Source organism: Enhydra lutris, unplaced genomic scaffold (genome assembly GCF_002288905.1).
Source record: "Enhydra lutris kenyoni isolate GAN:26980312 unplaced genomic scaffold, ASM228890v2 scaffoldscaffold11, whole genome shotgun sequence".
NCBI classification, from domain to species: domain Eukaryota; kingdom Metazoa; phylum Chordata; class Mammalia; order Carnivora; family Mustelidae; genus Enhydra; species Enhydra lutris.
Window position 1 is genome coordinate 40828517 of NW_019154095.1, and position 19493 is coordinate 40848009.

Sequence of the window (19493 nt, forward strand, 5' to 3'; positions counted from 1 at the left end):
CCAGAAACGAACTCATATATATATACAATCACCATATGTGTGTGTGTGTGTGTGTGTGTGTGTATATATATATATATATTCAACTTATATAAGTTGTGTGTGTGTGTGTAATTTTTTTAGACAGCATGAGCAGGTGTAGGGAAGGGGCAAGGGAAGGGAGTGAGAATCTTAAGCAGACTTCACACTGTGCACAGAGCCTGATGGGCTTAATCTTGCAACACTGAGATCATGACTTGAGCTAAAATCAAGCATTGGACACTTAACTGAGCCACCCAGATGCCCCACAATCAACTAATATTTGACAGGGGAGCCAAGAATACTCTATGGGGTAATGATCGTCTCTGCAATAAATGGTTTGGGAAAACTGTATGCACATGTGAAAAAAAGAAACTGGACCTCTATCTTACACCACTCACAAAATTAACTCAGAGTGGATTAAAGAATTATATGTAAGGCCTGAAACCATAAAATCCTGGAAGGAAACATCAGAAAAAAGCTCCTTGATACTGTTTTTGGAAATTATTTTTTTAATCTGACACCAAATAAAAAGGAACAGAAATAAAAATAGGTAAGTGGGACTGCATCGGACTAAAAAGTTTGCACAGCAAAGGAAACCACCAACAAAATGAAAAGGCAGCCTATGAAATGAGAGGAAATATTTATGTATCACATATCTGATAAGATATTAATACCCTGAAATATAAGGAACTCCTACAACTCAATAGCAAGAAAAAAAATTAAAATTGGGAAAGGAACTGAACTTTTCCAAGGAAGATCTGTACAGATTGTCAACAGGTACATGAAAAGATGCTCACCATCACCATCAGGAAATGCAAATCAAACCACAATCAGGTGTTACCTCACAGCTGTTAAAATGGCTATTATCAAAAAGACAAGAAGTTACAAGTGCTGGCGAAGACTTGTAGAAAAGGGAACCCTCGTGCATTGTTGATAGGAATGTAAATTGGTTCCACTTGTCACTTCTGTGTACCATATTGAAGATTTTAACTAGTGTAATTAGACAAGGAAAAAAAACATACCAGGATTAGAAAGGAATAAGTAAAATTATCTGCTTGCAGAAGACTTGATCTTGTATATATAAAATCTTAAGGAATCTACAAAAATAACCTTAAAAACCAGTTCAGCAAAGCTGCAGAATAAAAGTTGAATGTACAAGATCAATTATATTTCTATATATCAGTAATGAATAATGCAAAAATGAAATTCATTTCATTTACAGTAGTATCAGAAATAATAAGATACTTAAGAATAAACTTGAAATAAGATTAATATATTGACGTTGAAAAGTATAAAACGTTGTTCAAAGAAGTCAAGTGGAAAGTTATCCCATGGGGATTGGAGCACTTAAAGTGGCATATTCTCCAAAGTGATCTTAAGAGTCAGTACAATCACTGTCAAAATCCCAGATGTCCTTTTTTTCGGTTGGGGGGGGTGGAGGTGAGGGGTGGTCAATCTTGAAATTCATGTAGAAATACCAAAAAAATCAAGAGCACAGAAATAACTTGGAGGACTTACACTTTTTTTTTTTAAGATTTTATTTATTCATTTGACAGAGATCACAAGTAGGCAGAGGCAGGCAGAGAGAGGAGGAAGGAGGCTCCCTGCTGAGCAGAGAGCCTGATGTGGGGCTCGATCCCAGGACCCTGGGATCATGACCTGAGCCGAAGGCAGAGGCTTACCCCACTGAGCCAACCAGGCGCCCCAGGACTTACACTTTTTGATTGCAAAACTTACTGCAAAACATTGCTAAAAGAAAGAAGACACAAATAAGTGGAAAAACTTCCCATGTTCCTGGATTGGAAGACAATATTGTTAAGATGTCCATACCTCCCAGAGTGATCTGTAGATTCAGTACAGTTTGTATCAAAATCCCAATGGCATATTTTGCAGAAATAGAAAAAAAATCCTAAAATTCATATGGATTCTCAAGGTACTGTGGATAGCCCAAACAACTTTGGAAAAAAATGGAGGGCCCACACTTCCTGATTCCAAAACATAGTGTAAGGCTATAATAATCATAAGAGTGTAATACTGACATAGGCAAATAAATCACAGTGCAAAGATAGACCCTTGCATATTTGGTCTAATGATCTTCAGCAAGGATGCCAGGACTACTCAATGGGAAAGGATAATCAGTCTTTTCAAATGGTGTTGGGAATAAAGGATATCCAAGGCAGAAAAATGAAGTTGGACCTTTATACCATATAAAAAATTAACTCAAAATGGTTTAACAATCTTAATATAAGACCTAAAACTATAAGACTCCTAGAAGAAAACAGGATGTTGGACCTAGCAACGATTTCTTGGCTTATGATACCTAAAGCATAGGCAACAAAAGCAAAAATAGACAAACAGGTTTACATCAAACTTAACTCTTGTGAATGAAGGGGCACAGTGGAGTTAAATGGTTGCCAATGGAATGGGAGAAAATATTTGCAAATTGTATATAATAAGTATATGCTTATCAGTAGTTACTTTAAATGCAAATTGACTGAATTCACCAATAGAAGACATGGTGTGGCTGAATGGTTAGGAAAACAAGAGTCATTTAGATGTTGCCTGTAGGTGACTCACTCCAGAAGTAAGGATACACAGAAAGTGAGGGGATGGAAAAAGATATTCCATGGAAATGAATATGAAATGAAAGCCAGAATAAGTATACTCTTATCAGACAGAGTAGACTTTTTAAAAGACTATAATATAAGTAGGTGTACTTCTGTCAGACAGAGTAGACTTTAAAAGGCTGTAATAAAAATAGAGAAGGGCATTGCACTGTCTTAAAAGGGGTCAATACAATAGGAAGATAAAACACTTAGAAATATATATGCCCCCAACATAGGAGGACCAAGATTTATAAAGCAAATATTACAAGACTTGGAGAAACTGAAAGTGCAATAACAGTAGTGTTTCATAAATGGATAGACCATTCAGACAAAAGATCAAGACAGAAACATCAGGCATAAATGACACATTAGACCAGATGGATTTAATAGCTATATACAGAACATTCCATCCAAAACCAGCAGAATACACAAACTTCTTAAGAGCACATGGAACATTCTTCAAGAATAGATCACATGTTGAGTCACAAAACAAGTCTCAAGAAAATTGAATGCAAGAAAACTGAAACTATATCAAACATTTTTTGCAATCATAATGATGTGAAACTAGAAATCAATTACAAGAAGAAAATGAGGAAAAAACTCAACTTGGAGATTAAACAGTAAGTACTGAACAACCAGAGGTCATTAAATGAATCAAAAGAGAAAGGAAAAAAATACCTAGAGATACATAAAGAGAAATATGACATATCAAAATTTATGGAATGCAGTAGTCCCAAATCTATGACACATAACAAAAAATGGTTCTAAGAAGGAAGTTCATAGCAATATAGACCTACCTCAAGAAACAAGAAAAACCTCAAATAAACAATCTAACATTATACCTCAGAGAACTAGGGAAAGAAGAGCAAAGCCCAACATTAGTAGAAAGAAGAAAACATAACGATCAGAGAGGAAATAGAGACTAAAAAAAAAAAAAAATAGTCTAAATAAATAGACTAAAAAAAATCAGTGAAACTAAACTGGTTGTTTGAAAATGTAAACAAAATCAATAAACTCTTAAGCTTGACTAACCAAGAAAAAAAGATAGAGTACACAAACAAAATAAGAAATGAAAGGGAAGTTACAACTGATACCACAGAAAGACAAAAGATCATAAGGGACTGTAATGAATAATTATATGCCAACAAGGTGGACAACCTAGGAGAAATGGATACATTTCTATAATCAGGGGTGTCTCGGTGACTCAGTCAGTTAAGTGGCTGCCTTCAGTTTAGGTCATGATCCCAGAGTCCTGGGATCAGTCTCCCTGCTCAGCGGAGAGCCTCTTTGCTTAGCATGGAGCCTGCTTCTCCCTCTCCCTCTGCCTGCTGCTGTGTCTACTTGTGCTCTCTCTGTCAAATAAATAAAAATCTTTAAAAAAAATTTCTAGAAACATAAAATCTTCCAAGACTGAATATGAAGAAATATAAATTTTAATAGACTTTGGTAGGGAGATTAAAACAGTAATCAGAAATCTCTCAACAAATGAAAGTTCAGGATCAGATGGCTTCTTTGGCAAATTCCATCAAACATTCAAAGAAGATTTAATATTCTTCTCAAATTCTTCCAAACAATTGAAGAGGAGGGAACTTTTTCCAACACATTTTACAAATCCAGCATTATCCTGATACTAAACCCAGAAAGAGAAACCACAAAAAAAAGGAAAATTATAGGCCAGTATCCTTGATGAACATAGTAGAAAAAATCCTCAAGAAAGTATTAGTAAACTGACCCAGTAATATGCTAAAAAGATCATACATCATGATTAAGTGGCATTTATTTTAGAGATGCAAGGGTGGTTCAACATCTGTAAATCAATGTGATCTATCTTTTTAAATTTAATTTTATTTTTTTTTCAGTGTTCCAAGATTTATTCTTTATGTACCACACCCAATGCTCCATGCAATATGTGCCCTCCTTAATACCCGCCAGCAGGCTTACCCAACTCCTCACTCTCCTCCCCTCCAAAACCCTCAGTTTGTTTCTCAGAGTCCACAGTCTCTTATGGTTTGTTTTCCCCTCTGATTTTGCCCAATTTACTTTTCCTCTCCAGCTCCCAATGTCCTCTGTATTATTCCTTATGCTCCACAAGTAAGTGAAACCATATGATAATTGATTCTCTCTGCTTGACTTATTTCACTCAGCATAATCTCCTCCAGTCTTGTCAATGTTGATACGAAAGTTGGGTATTCATCCTTTCTGATCGAGGCATAATATTCCTCAATGTGATCTATTAACAAAATGTATGATAAAAATCACATGACATCGCAGTAGACACAGAAAAAGCATTTGATAAAATGTAACATTCATTTATGAGAAAAGCTCAACAAAGTGGATATAGAGGGAACATACTAATGGCCATATAGCACAATCCTAGAGCTAGCATCATACTCAACAAGATGCTGAAAGCTTTTCCTCTAAGAACAAGACAGGGTTGCCCACTCCTATCACTTCAACTCAATGTAGTATTAGAAGTCCTAGGTACAACGGTTAGACAAGAAAAAGAAATAAAAGATATCCAAATCAGAAAGGCAGAAGTAGAACTGTTTCCATAGATGACATGCTACTACATATAGAAAACCCTGAAAAATCCACCAAAGTCTTATCAGTTGGAACTGATAAATGAATTCAATAAAGTTGTAGGACATAAAATCAATATGCAGATATCCATGGCATTTCTATATGCTAATAACAAAGCATCAGAAAGATAAATTAAGAAAACAATCCCATTTATAATTGTAAAGAATCCCGTTTGTAATTGCAAACAATCACAAAGAATAATATACCCAGGAATGAATTTAACTACAAGGGTGTAAGACCTATATATACTCTGAAAACTATAAGACACTGATAAAATTGAAGATGACCCAAATAAATGGAAAGATATTCCATGCTCAGGGATTGAAAGAGTTACTATTGTTTAAATGTCCATACTACTCAAAATAACCTACCAGCTCAATTCAATACCCATCAAAATCCTAATGGCATACTTCACACAACTAGAACAAATAATTGTAAAATTTGTATGGTACTGCAGAAGTTTCTCAAGACCAAAGTGATCCTGAGAAAGAGCAAAGTTGAAGGTATCATGCTGACTTCAACCTGTAATACAAAGCTGTAATAATCAAAAATACGTTATCAGTATAAAAATAGACACACGGATCAGTGGAATGAAAGAGCCCCAAAATAAATCCACATATATATGGACAATTAAACTACACAGGAGGAACCAAGCACATACAATGGAGAAAGGAGAGTTTCTTCAATAAAGAGTGCTGGGAAAATTGGACAGCCACATGCAAGATAACAAAGCTATACCCACTGTCTTATACCACACACAAAAATTAAGTCAAAATGGATTAAAGACATGAATGTAAGACCTGAAACCATGAAATTCCTAGAAGAAAATATAGACAGGAAACTCCTGGACATCAGTCCTAATGATGTCTTTTTGGACCTGACTCCCAAGATGAGAAACAAAAGCAAAAATAAACAAAAATGAGAGTATATGAAACTAAAAAGCTTCTGGAAAGGAAAACCATCATCAAAACATAAGGCAACCTACTGAATGCAAGAATATACTTGCAAACCATATATCTGATAAGGGGTTGAAATATATATATGAATATAGATCTATCTATCTATATATATATCTCCTATAACTCAGCAAAACCCAAAAAACCTCATTAAAAAGTGGATAGAGGATCTGAATAGACATTATACCAGAGAAGACATACAGATGGCAAAAGGCACATGAGAAGATGCTCAGCATCACTAATTATTAGGGAGATGTGAAAGTTCTGAAAGTCTGTTTTACAACCATGTGAATATACTTACACTGCTGAACTGTACACTTAAATATGGTTAAGAGGGTAAATTTTTTTGCTATGTATTTTTTCACCACAATAAATACAAAGGCAAAAACAACTTTTAGTATAAAGCTACAAGAATCAAGAGAGTCTTATACTGGCATCCAGTCACATGTCTAGGTCAATACAATAGAATTGAGAATTTAAAGTAAACCCTTACATTTAAGGTCAGTTGATTTTCAACAGGGATCCCAAGATTATTCAGTGGGAGAAAGAATAGCCTTTTCAACAAATGGTGCTGGGATAGACACATGGAAAAGAATGAACTTGGATTTGTTTTTCCTGACCTGTACAAAAATTATAGCAATATGGATCAAATATCTAAATGTGACAGCTAACAGTGCATCATTTTTAGGAAACATAGGAACAAATCTTTCTGACCTTGGATTAGGCAATAATTTGTTAATTTGACAATAAAAACACAGGCAGCATATATGGAAAGTTAGAAAACAAATGAACAAATGAAACAAAACAAACTCATAAATATAGAAAACAAAGTAGTAGTTACCAGAGTGTAAGGGAATTGGGGAATAGGTGAAATGGATAAAGGAGGTCATCTGTATGGGGGTGGATGGTAACTGGATTTGTGGTGGTGGTCATTTGGTAGTGTATGCAGATGTAAAGTTACAAAGCTGTGCACTTGAAATATATATTTATATTATATATATTTATGAAACACGCATACACACATACATTTATACATACGTATATGTACATATATATATGTGTATATATATATGTGTATATATATATATATATACACACACACATACAAGAAAGTACTCTATGATTCCACTTATGTAAAATATCAAAAGCAGTCAAATTCAGAGAAACAGAAAGTAGAATGATTGTTACCAGAAACTCAGTGGAGTTGTTTCTTAATGGGTATAGAGTTAAAGCATTTCCAGCAAAAAAAAAAAAAAAAAAAAAAAAAACTGGATTTCATCGAGATCGAAACTTTCTGTGCTCCAGACAGCACCATCAAGAAAAGATAACTCGCAGAATAGAAGAAAACATTTTCAAAGTATATATTTGATAAGGAGTCAAAACTCCTTATATAGCCAGAGTATATAAATATCTCCTACAACTTAACAATAAAAGACAAATGACTCAATAAGGGCAAAGGATTTGAGTAGGCATTTCTTCCAAGAATATATACAAATGGCCAATATGTGCATTTTTGAAAGGGTGCTGAACATCATCAGTCATTAGGGAATTGCAAATCAGAGCCACAAGATGGCAATTCATATCTACTAGAAATGGCTGAAATGAAAAAGACAGATAAATGCTGGTAAGGATGTGGAGAAATTGAAACTCACACCTTTAGTAGGGATGTAAACTGGTGTAGTCTGTTTGGAAAAAATTCTGACAGTTCCTCAAATGATTAAACATAGAGTTACCGTACGACCTAGCAATCCCACTCCTGAGTTATATATATAGGAGGAATGAAAACATATGTCTACACAAAAACTTTACACAAATATTTATAGCAACATTATTCATAATAACCAAACTGTGGGAACAGTCCAAGAAGCCATTAACTTCTGAATGGAAAATTTGGCATATTCATACAATGGAGTGTTATTTTGCAATAAAATACTGATGGATGCTAAAATATGGATGTACTTTGAAAAGTATATGGTAGATGAAAGAAGCCAGTTTAAAAAGGCTACATTTTATATGATTACATTTATGTGAAATGTTCCTGCACAGAAAAATCCATACAAATAAGGGGATTAGTGGTTGCCAGGAGATGGGTATTGGGGGTAGGAGGAGAGATATGGCAACTGACTGCTAATGGATATGGGCTGTCTTTTGGAGTGATGAAAATGTTTTGAATTTAGATAGTGGTAATGGCTGCAGAACTCTGTCAACATATTAAGAACTACTGAACTGTAGGAGCAGCTGGGTGGCTCAGTTAGATGAATGGTGGAGTCTTGACTTCAGCTCAGGTCACGATCTCAGGATGGTGAGATCAAGCCCCGAGTTGGGTTCTGTGCTCAGCTCAGAGACTACTCTTACTTCTCCCTGCCCCCTGCCTTTCCTCCTGCTCACCTTTGTCCTCTCTCAAGTAAATAAATAAATAAATAAGAATTACTGAATTGTATAATTCGAAAGGGTGAATGTTATGTGTGTTATATTTCAGTAAAGCTGGTATTTGTAAAAACTTACAGCGGATTTGTAAAAACTTATAGGATGGAGCGGACCCTCCATCATATAAAAAAGTCAACTCTATATTTCACTTTTTTTCTCCTTATAGTCATAATTGTTTAATTTTCAAAAGTTTTTTTTATGTAATATGTTTTTATACTTGGGAGTCTTATATTATTATTTGATACTTATTTATAACAAAATATCTCATGACTATAATACAACAAATGTTTAAATAGAAATCATTCTTCAAGAAATTTTGTTTTGAACAATACAAAATTGATTTAAAAAGATAATGTTATGGGGCGCCTGGGTGGCTCAGTGCGTTAAGCCTCTGCCTTTGGCTCAGGTCATAGTCTCAGGGTCCTGGGATCGAGCCCCGCATCGGGCTCTCTGCTCAGCAGGGAACCTGCTTCCCTTCTTCTCTCTCCCTGCCTGCCTCTCTGCCTACTTGTGATCTCTGTCTGTCAAATAAATAAATAAAATCTTTAAAAAAAAAAAAAAAAGATAATGTTACAAATACTTGAATTCACCAGGTCACATGTTAAAGAAAATTTTGGTTTTTAACTGATAGTTAAATCATATCCTTTTTTGATTTTGAGAATTGGAAACTGTCTGACTTGGAAAAGAATTTTTTATGTAGTCATTATTCATTCATTTTCTCAGATGCTCAGAACATAACCAGAAAGACCTTGTCAAGTCATATGAAAATGACTGTTGAATGTACTTGTTACTTTTTACCTTAAGATACCTTTTGTTTTTTAATTATTAGGTGTTCAGTTAGCCAGCATTTAGTACATGTACCTTTTTTGATCTGATATACTTGGTAAGGATTGGAAAGGTTGAGGTAATTGTGTTTTTCAATTAATGTGAGATGGTATTTTTTTTTATTAAAGTTCCTGTGCTTTAAATAAATTTTCATCAGAACTTAGGGCTGCAGATTTAACTTAAAATCATTGGTAAAGCCAGTTCTCATTGTTAAAACATTCTTCCAGTCTTGCATGTAAAGTCTGACTATGCCCTCTTTGCTTATGAAAGAGGCAAGGTTTTTAACAAGTTATTTAGCACTTTCACCATAATTAATTAGATAGGGTGGGTTGGATGATTTGTTTCATGTTGTAAAGTAGAAGAGCAGTTGTGAGGGGGGAGTGGGAAGTGATTATTATTTTTTTTTATAAACATATAATGTACTATTAGCCCCAGGGGTACAGGTCTGTGAATTGCCAGGTTTACACACTTCACAGCACTCACCATAGCACATACCCTACCCAATGTCCACAACCTCACCACCCTCTCCCGATTCCCCCCCTCTTGACAACCCTCAGTTTGTTTTGTGAGATTAAGAGTCTTTTATGGTTTGTCTCCTTCCTGATCCCATCTTGTTTCATTTATTCTTTTCCTACCCCTCAAGCCCCCCATGTTTCTTCTCGACTTCCTCATATCAGGGAGAGCATATGATAGTTGTCTTTCTCCGATTATTTTGCTAAGCATAATACCCTCTAGTTCCATCCACGTTGTTGCAAATGATAAAATTTCATTTCTTTTGATGGCTGCATAGTATTCCATTGTATATATATACGACATCTTTATCCATTCATCTGTTGATGGACATGTTGGTTCTTTCTGTAGTTTGGCTATTGTGGACATTGCTGCTATAAACATTTGGGTGCACGTGCCCCTTCAGATCACTATGTTTGTATCTTTAGGGTAAATACCCAGTAGTGCAATTGCTGGGTCATAGGATAGCTCTATTTTCAATCTTTTGAGGAACCTCCATGCTGTTTTCTAGAGTGGCTACACCAGCTTGCATTCCCACCAACAGTGTAGGAGGGTTCCCCTTTCTCTGAATTCCTGCCAGCGTCTGTCATTTCCTGACTTGTTAATTTTAGCCATTCTGACTGGTGTGAAGTGGTATCTCCTTGTGGTTTTTATTTGCAGGGAAGTGATTACTTTTAAGACACATAGGTGTATATGTTCCCAGGCAGATCTGTATTTTTGAAGTTAAGGTTTTGTATACATACTTTCTTAAAACTATCCATGGCTTTCCAACCCTTTTAAAGTCTTAATATTTTTCCTCAACTTGAGGACTAATGTTCTAGCCCACTCTTGTTCTTTTCTGAAAAATAGCCTCACAGAACATACATATTCTGTACAAGGATATTAATACGTTGGTACACTTCACGTTCACTTGAACCACATATTCCCAGAGATCCCAAACTGGTGCGTATGTGTTCCATATCCCTCTTCTACACTCATGACAGATTTCTGCTGGTGTCCAGTTTGAGCCTTTGAATCCTTCTGAATCCTGGCAGCTCATACTAGTTGGCTGAAACTGCCCTAGGAGTTTTATTAGTTTTCTAGGTCTAATATATTTGTATCTTCTCTTTTTTTGTTAGTTTAGATTTTCTTTTTTTTTTCATTTTATTAATGTGATTTTTTTTGTTGTTAAAATTACTCTTAAATCTTAAACTTTTTCTTAAACTCAAATATGTTAGGAGACAATTTTCCTTGGGTCTCTTACATTTCTGTACATTTTGTGAACAGAAATTTTATTCTGGTGTAATTTTTCAAAACTGTTTCTATACTGATCAGCTTTGGAAAATATAGTGACTTCAGAGCAGTGGATAGATTTGCTTATAGCCTTGCATGAGAAGACTTGGTTTCTTCCTTTAGAGCAAAAGCAGTAGGCATGCTTACTGTCCATTACAAATATTTAGATTCCCAGATCTCGTGGCGGGGCTCCTTTCCTGTATCACAACCCACTGTTTGTGCATATCAGCTGGCCCTGTTCAGGTTCTGTGAGAACTGGGACTCAGGAAACTGGAGCAAGAAATGTTGGTATTTTGGCTGCTCCTATTATAAAAAAATTACTGAGCCTCCAACTCAGGAATCATACTTCATCTGCCAACATGTGAGATCGTGGTAGACTAGTTTGTTAGCTTGAAAGTGGGCTAAAATCTCAGATCCTTCACAGCTCTTGACAATATGTAGGACATAAAAATAAACAAGTAAATAAAGAGCTATCAGAGGTCAGCTGAGAAATGTCATTTTATCCATGTTTTTATTAAAAGCTACCTTACATGTATATAAATGTAGCATAGATTTCTCATGTTTTCTTAGGTTAAAAGGTTTGGCATAATTTTGCTATTTATATTTAATGACTATTTTGAAAGCATAATAAGCCATCTGTTTCTCATGTGTATAAGTTTGTATTATATGTGTGGATATATGCACATATAGAGGCATGTGTATTCATGTATTAAAAAGCCAAATCAGTCTTGCTTTGCTTAATCACAGTTTTAAGAATTCCATGTATGTATGCCATTATGATGTCTTATTTGCCTCTATTCCAGAATATTGGAAAGAAGATGACCTGCCAAGAGTTCATTGCAAACCTCCAAGGCATAAATGAGGGTGGTGATTTCTCCAAGGATCTACTAAAAGTAAGCATTGAAATAATTGGCTTTTAAAATATGTTTATTTTTACCTTTCTGCTTATTTTTTAATCTAAAATAAATAGGCCAAGGATCACTTAAGTATTTTGATTTTTGCTTTTGGTTTTGTTGGTGATATTTCTATTGGAACTCATCCTTGATGTGTCAGACTGCAAATACCCTTCAATGAATAAATGGTAAAAATTCACATGGTAACCAATAGTACTGAGACAGTAAGTAGATTTGGACTAATTGGTGATTCAGATAGTGGGCAGTTTTTGTTTTATTTGTGAGCATACTGTCAGAACTTGAGAAAGATCACAAAGGTATATTCACTATGGAAACAAAAAAGCCTTTACATACTGTAATGGAAGCTGTATTCAGTCCCTAGTTATAGAGCCATTTAGGTTGTCTCTGGAAATCTGAGTAATTGTAGAATGTTTGAATGATTTGTGGTTGGTTTCATTATTGGTAACAATCAGCATGTTTTTCTGTATCAGATTGTTTCCAAGGAGACAACAAAATAAGCTTTAGAATTCATAACTTTCTACAGCAGTATAAATGAGAAATGCATTTGTTTAAATAGAAAATAGTGATTGATAATGGATGTGAATATTTTAGCAGTTCAGGATAAGATATGTATGTTGACAATGTGATTTTTACAGAATTCTGTTAGATTCTAGCCTTCTTTTTAAAAACTTTGCACATATGTAGATTTCTTTGACAGTTCCTTTGAATTTGCTAAGGGCAACATGTATGAATCATGGTATGATCTGGAAAGGTACCAGTTGAGAATAAGTCCTTTATTATGTTTTATGTATCTTTTAAACCATATAAAATATATACAGTAGAGTCCTAGATTTTGAAAGACACACACACACACACACACACACACACGTATATATGTAGAAAGTGAAAAAAGGCATAAGAATATGATATTATGAGATTCTCTTTCTGACTTTAATTGCAACTCAGTGAAGAATTACCTTATGGAAAAAGCAAGAAGAAAAGTAGCTTCAGGTTACTATAGAAAGAAGGTATTTTTGAAAATTGTTTCCTTATAGGAAAAATGCTGCCATGGCTGAAGCTACAATCCTTTTTTTTTTTTTTTTAATTTAATTTAATTTTTTCAGTGTTCCAAGATTCACCCAATGCTCCATACAATACATGCCCTCCTTAATACCACCACCAGGCTCACCCAACCTCTCACCGCCACCCCCCTTCCAAAACCCTCAGTTTGTTTCTCAGAGTCCACAATCTCTCATGGTTTGTCTTTCCCTCTGATTTACCCCAATTCACTTTTCCTTTCCTTCTCCTAATGTCCTCTGTGTCATTCCTTATGCTCCACAAGTAAGTGAAACCATATGATAATTGACTCTCTCTGCTTGACTTATTTCACTCAGCATAATCTCCTCCAGTCCTTTCCATGTTGATAAAAAAGTTGGGTATTCATCCTTTCTGGTGGAGGAGTAATAATACATTGGGTATATGAACCATATCTTCTTTATCCATTCATTTGTTGAAAGGCATCTTGGCTCTTTGCACAGTTTGGTGATTGTGGCCATTGCTTTAAGCTACAGTTCTGAATGGGAAATAAAATGTGTTGGACTGTGACATGATAAATATATTCTCTACATCCATTGAAGATGTACTGTAGACATATGTTAACAAGTCTTTTCAGTTTAGTGGTATTAACATGGAAAATAATGCAGTCTTTCTAAGAGGAGGATTGGATAAGCTTTTATCAAGTTATGTCAGAAGTGGAAATTGGCAGGAAAAATTTTCATAGTGAAGCTTTCAGATTTTATTGGTAGGCTTATTGTAACATGCATGACTGTGGATGAATTATTGGGCAGTTTTAAAGCATATTTGATGAGCTGTCTGAAACCAAATGTAGTTAACATAAGTCCAGGGGCTGCCGTTCACCTTGGATAAACATATGTTCTTTGGTTTACTCTGCCAAGAATTTTCTGGATGATTTGTTAAAGTCGTACCGTTGAGATCATGTTTTTAAACCTCAGGGGGAAAATATTTATTGTACTGTTTTATTTACTGTAGGAAGATGACAGTGAAATGACACTGAAAGTGATAGTGGCATTTAGCATGGAAATTGTCAAGTAAAATACTGATTCCCTTTCATAGAAAAAAGCCCAGCCATTCACCCACCAAAAGTGGAGTTTTCCATTTCAGCAAGAATCTGGATTTTATTGCAAATTTCATCAAGAAAAGGTTTTTTCCAAACCTTTTTTTTTTTCATTTCTCTTTTCCATGTGGCTATTCTTTTTCCCTTCCGTGCCCTCCTGCTCTTCCTTCCTTCCTCCTTTCCCTCACTTCCTGTTTTTATTCATCTGTGTTTTTTCTTTTCTTTTGTTCTCTCTTTTTTTTTTTAACTTTTATTTTATTTCTTTTCAGTTTTGTCTCTTCTTTCTCCTCTTTCTTCACTCCTTCTCAAACACTCTCCCTCATTTTCTTTCTCAATGGCTATCTCTTGATTCTTTTCAGAGATTAATTCCTGGGTAGGATGTTAATTTGAACTTTCATGGACACTGATTATACACATGGCACACAGAAAGACAAACACAAAACATTTGGTATTATGTTACAGGTTCTGAGTAACCTAACCCCTTTTCTGTCCTCTTCTGTCCTCCAACTTGAAAATTGCAGGTACTGACAACATTCAGTTTAATTTATTAAGTAAGATGCCTAGAGTTACATAGATTGAGTTGAGGCTTTCATTGCTACATATTAATCTGATTACTTTTAGATTCTTTGGTTCAAAAATAGCATTTCATCCATGTCTGTTCAGCTTTCTTTGGACCAGCAGTAACATTTCATCTTATGTCTGTTATTCAGTGTGGTTGGGTAGTAGGGAATATTTATTGATGGCCTATTGTGTGTTCACTGGGTATTGTGGACTTGGAGAACATGCTAGAACTAAATGGGCCCCTGTCCTCACAGAATACTGAGAAAGATGGGTGGTTCTTTTTCCCTTAAAGTAAACAATTGTTCCATATTGAAATTAAAATATAAACTGATTCTCCTTGTTCTCAACAGAAATGGTTATCAAAAAGATAAACCTTAATGTATTTAAATATATGAAAAATGAGAAATTTATTTCAAGCCTTTAATTCAGAGACTTCATTTGATACTTTGCTTTAATTTTGCCCTAGACTACATGAAAGGGATAGGTAATTGAGCCCTTTTTTATAATTTACAGTTCCACTGCTGTGTCCCTTTTGACCTGATGACCTAACAGAGAAATGAGTGCTTTGTGCAAATAAGCATGTTTTCCCACAAGCTGCTTTGAGTTTTAATTCTAGATACGTATAGTATAAAGCATAGTTAGTTGGATAGCAAATGACAACCAGTGATAGAAGATTATTTAGGTTCTTTAACGTTGAAGTCTGGCTGGGAGGATGTGATGTTTAAGAGAGGCCTTTGAAGTATAGGTACCATTTTAGTAGTTGAGTTCCTTTGGTTTTTAGTTAGATGATTATTCTATTTCATTTCCCACCACCTTTCCCACCCATTAACATTAATGTTCTCTGTCATAAGTACCTTTCCCTATTTTTTCACCAAATCAGTAGAGCAGTTCATTTAACAAAATACGACAGACCATCTGGCAAGTTTTGTGGCTGTATAGGGACTGCCCATCCCAACACTTGGATGTGCATCCTTGAGGGAAAATGTGGGAAAGAAGAGGAAAGGGAGGTTCTTTTGATAAACTTAATAAGACATTTCTAAGATTCTGTAACAATGAAACTCTTAAGTAAATGAATAGAGAGGGATGAGAATGTAAAACGTGGGCCAGCTCTGGCTTAAAGGCTGAACTTTCTGAGAGACACTATAGTGTGCTGATTATGATTATAGACATGAGAGCTATACTGATTGGGTTCTAATCCCAGCTCCCCTCTCTTAGTAGCTGAGGGATTGTAAGTAAATTCACTGAAACTTTGTCTCTTGATTTCTGCATCTGTGAAATGGGAGATCTTATTAGTATCCACCTCATCAGTTTTATTAATTGAATGAGTTAACCTATAAAGCCTTTAGGGCATGTAATAAAAGCAATATCTGTTAGCTGTTGTAACTTATTTTTATTTTTAATATTATTTTATTCTTTACCTAGCTTGAAGTGGACTGCAAAGGGCCTCCATCCCTTCCTGCAGGGTTTGGGTCTAAAGTGTTTTATAAGTACTAGGGCCAAGTGGGATTAGCTTTAATTCATAAGACCTCTATTGCCCATCCTTTTTTCAGCCTAACCATGCACATTCTCTTGCTCTTTTCAATGGACCATCTGTGATCTTGAACTTGTGCGTTTCTTCCTTTTGTGGTAAGATTTTTAAACCTCATCATTTATGGCTTCCTTTTTTTCCAAAGACTGTTGATTCCAAACAACAGGCATCATAGTTTTCCACAAGAAGCATTTGTTCCATAAAGTCTGTATTAACATCATGGGGGCACTTGAAAATTCATGAACCTTGGTTAGCCCTATGTTTTCTTTGCCTTTTTACCTTGTTAACAACAGGCCATTTCTCCTGGACCATATCCCTCTTGCCATGCTTTTATATCTTATATTTGGTTTGTATCTTTGAAACCACATGATTGGAGGTCCTGAGCCTTCTTACCTAGGACCATTTGGAGAAAATGTAAGAGAGCAGGTGGACATCTAGCAACCTTTCTTTTTTTCCCCTTGGATTTTAACCACTTCAAATAATTCACATCTCCATTAATATCCCAGGATTATATGGGGATCTTCAAAGAGCACAAGAACTAATTTGCTTCCTCGATGGTTCTTCAAGATTCCAGGACCAGTTTAAGTTTGGTCTTAAACTGCTCTGTAAGTTTTATTTCTTCTGAGTTTCCTATGAATCTCTATTCTTGGTTTTAAAAGAAAAACCACAATTTTATCTTCAGTCCATTCTGTGTTCTATTTCTAACCTGGGTTGTTGATAATCCTTCATTTCTCATTACGTATAGGGGGAATACACAGGAACTTTGGGTGATGGCCACCAATAAAAATTAAAAAAAAAAAAATTTAGAAGGGAAGTAGCCATTTCAAAATATATTTACATGAAAACAGGAAAGAAGCAATGGGAAATAAAGCAAAAGGAGCCAATGAAAAGTGTCATTGAAACATATAGGGTAGAGGGACGCCTGGGTGGCTCAGTGGATTAAGCCTCTGCCTTTGGCTCAGGTCATGATCTCAGGGTCCTGGGATCGAGTCCCACATCAGGCTCTCTGCCCAACAGAGAGCCTGCTTCTCCCTCTCTCTCTCTGCCTGCCTCTATGCCTACTTGTGATCTCTCTCTCTCTGTCAAATAAATAAATAAAATATTAAAAAAAAAAGAAACATATAGGGTAGAAGGTTAGTTATTGCTGAATAATAATTTCATTTTGGGGAGTTCCAGACTGAAGATTGTGACAATGAAACATGAAACACTGGTTGTTTTGTATCTCAGCGTTCTTATTGCCATCTACCATTTGATACTCAAATAACATTCTTAATATTTTTATCCTTGTCATAGTAGGTCTTTAAGTTTCTTTTTTTTTTTGTTGAGCAGCAATGGAATTCAATAGGTGCCAGTGGGAATTAGAAAAAAATCTCTAAGAATTTTTATGTCATCTTAATAAGAGAGAGGGTGGAAACAACAAAACACCCAAGTCTTTCAAAATGATTCTTATGTAACTAAAAAACAAAACTGAATATAATTTGCAGAGTGTTTTGGTACCTGAATATAATTTGCAGAGTGTTTTGGTACCTATCTCCTTTTAAATCTGCTTAAATACACAGATAGCTTTAATAATAACTCTAGTTATAAGGCAGTGTCACTGGAAATCATTAAAAAGCAAGGTAAATAAATCTTGCTTGGGCAAGTCAATAACATCCCATCCTTTCAGGCTATTGCTTATGATTAGATGTTTGACTTTAAAATATTCTGAAATTTAGTTTTTGGGTAGAAAATACTTACACATATCTCCTTTACTTGGGAATTTATTAACCTTGAAATTAACTTGCAGTCTCTTGAGGGAAGACCAAAAGTTTTTACTCTCTCAGATGTTAGTGGTGAAGAGAGAGGTAGTTAATGGTGAAGAGAGAGAGAGAGAGAGAGTGTGTGTGTGTAGATTATGGGGTAGGGGGAAGTTACAGTTAAATTGACAAAATGTAAATCAATATGCCTGGCTTAGTGGAATTCATATGCATTATTCTATTAATGGAATGGTAAATAACGTAGTGAATTAAATTGTTACATACTGCATTGGTCAGAATCCCAGTAAAAGTTCTTATTCAGATGTGCTTGTTTTCCCTTAGCTTTCACAAAAGAATTTAGGGAAGGTTTTTTATAAGAAGTTTCTAAGAACATAAGGCTACCTATATTCAACATATGTATATGGCTGAAAGCATTATATTGTATTCTAAATGCATTTTTCTCATTTGGCATTATTAGGGAAAAATAATTTGTGAAAATGATGGAGAATTTAGCCAGAAGGGTAATGTTTAAACAGATAGACTCTAAAAGTCAGCAAGAAAAAAAAAATAATAATATACAGTTATTTCTTTTCAAGTTTTTGAATTCTAATTAACATACACTGTAACATTATTTGCAGGTGTAGAGTCTAGTGATTCATCACTTAGAGCAATAATACCCAGTGCTTATCACAAGTGCCCTCCTTAATAACCTTCACCCATTTGGCCCATTCCCCTTGCCCCTCTTTCCAGTAATGCTCAGTTTGTTTGTTCTCTAAAGAGTCTGTTTTCTGGTTTACCTCTCTTTTTCCTCCCCCCAGGTTCATGTTTTGTTTCTTTAATTCCACATATGTGTGAAGTCATATGGTATTTGTCTTTCTCTATTTTACTTAGCATAATACACTCTAGATCTGTCCATGTTGTTGCAACTGGTTAAGATTTAATTTTTGATGGCTGAATAATATTCCATCGTGTGTGTGTGTGTGTGTGTGTGTGTGTGTGTGTGTGTGTGTGTGTACCACGTCTTTATCCATTCATCTGTCAATGCAGATTTGGGCTCTTTCCTTATTTTGGCAACTGTGGACATTGCTGCTATAAGCACTGGAGTACATGTGCCCCTTTGAATCACCGTGTTGTATTCTTTGTCTAAATACCTAGTAGTGCCGATGCTGGGTCATAGGGTAGCTCTGGTTTTCACTTTTTGAGGAACCTCCATAGTGTTTTGAGGAGTGGTTGCACCCATTTGCATTCCCATCATCAGTGTAAGAGGGTTCCCCTTTCTCCACATCCTTGCCAACATCTTTTGTTTCCAGAATTGTTCATTTTAGCCATTCTGACAGGTGTGAGATGATAGCTCTTTGCAGTTTTGATTTGTATTTCCCTGATAATGAGTGTATTGAGCATCTTTTCATGTGTCTATTAGCCATCTTTAAGTCTTCTTTGGAAAAAT

At 35.2% G+C, this 19493-nt stretch overlaps 1 protein-coding gene across 1 annotated transcript in view; it reads left to right on the forward strand.

Annotated features, from left to right (window-relative positions):
* Positions 1 to 19493, forward strand: part of LOC111144504 (pleckstrin and Sec7 domain containing 3) — a 615446-nt gene that overhangs the window by 307738 nt on the left and 288215 nt on the right. Inside the window, exon 9 of the mRNA XM_022498815.1 lies at positions 11998 to 12087. Within this exon, the coding sequence (XP_022354523.1) occupies positions 11998 to 12087 (90 nt within the window). The remainder of the gene's footprint in view (positions 1 to 11997; positions 12088 to 19493) is intronic.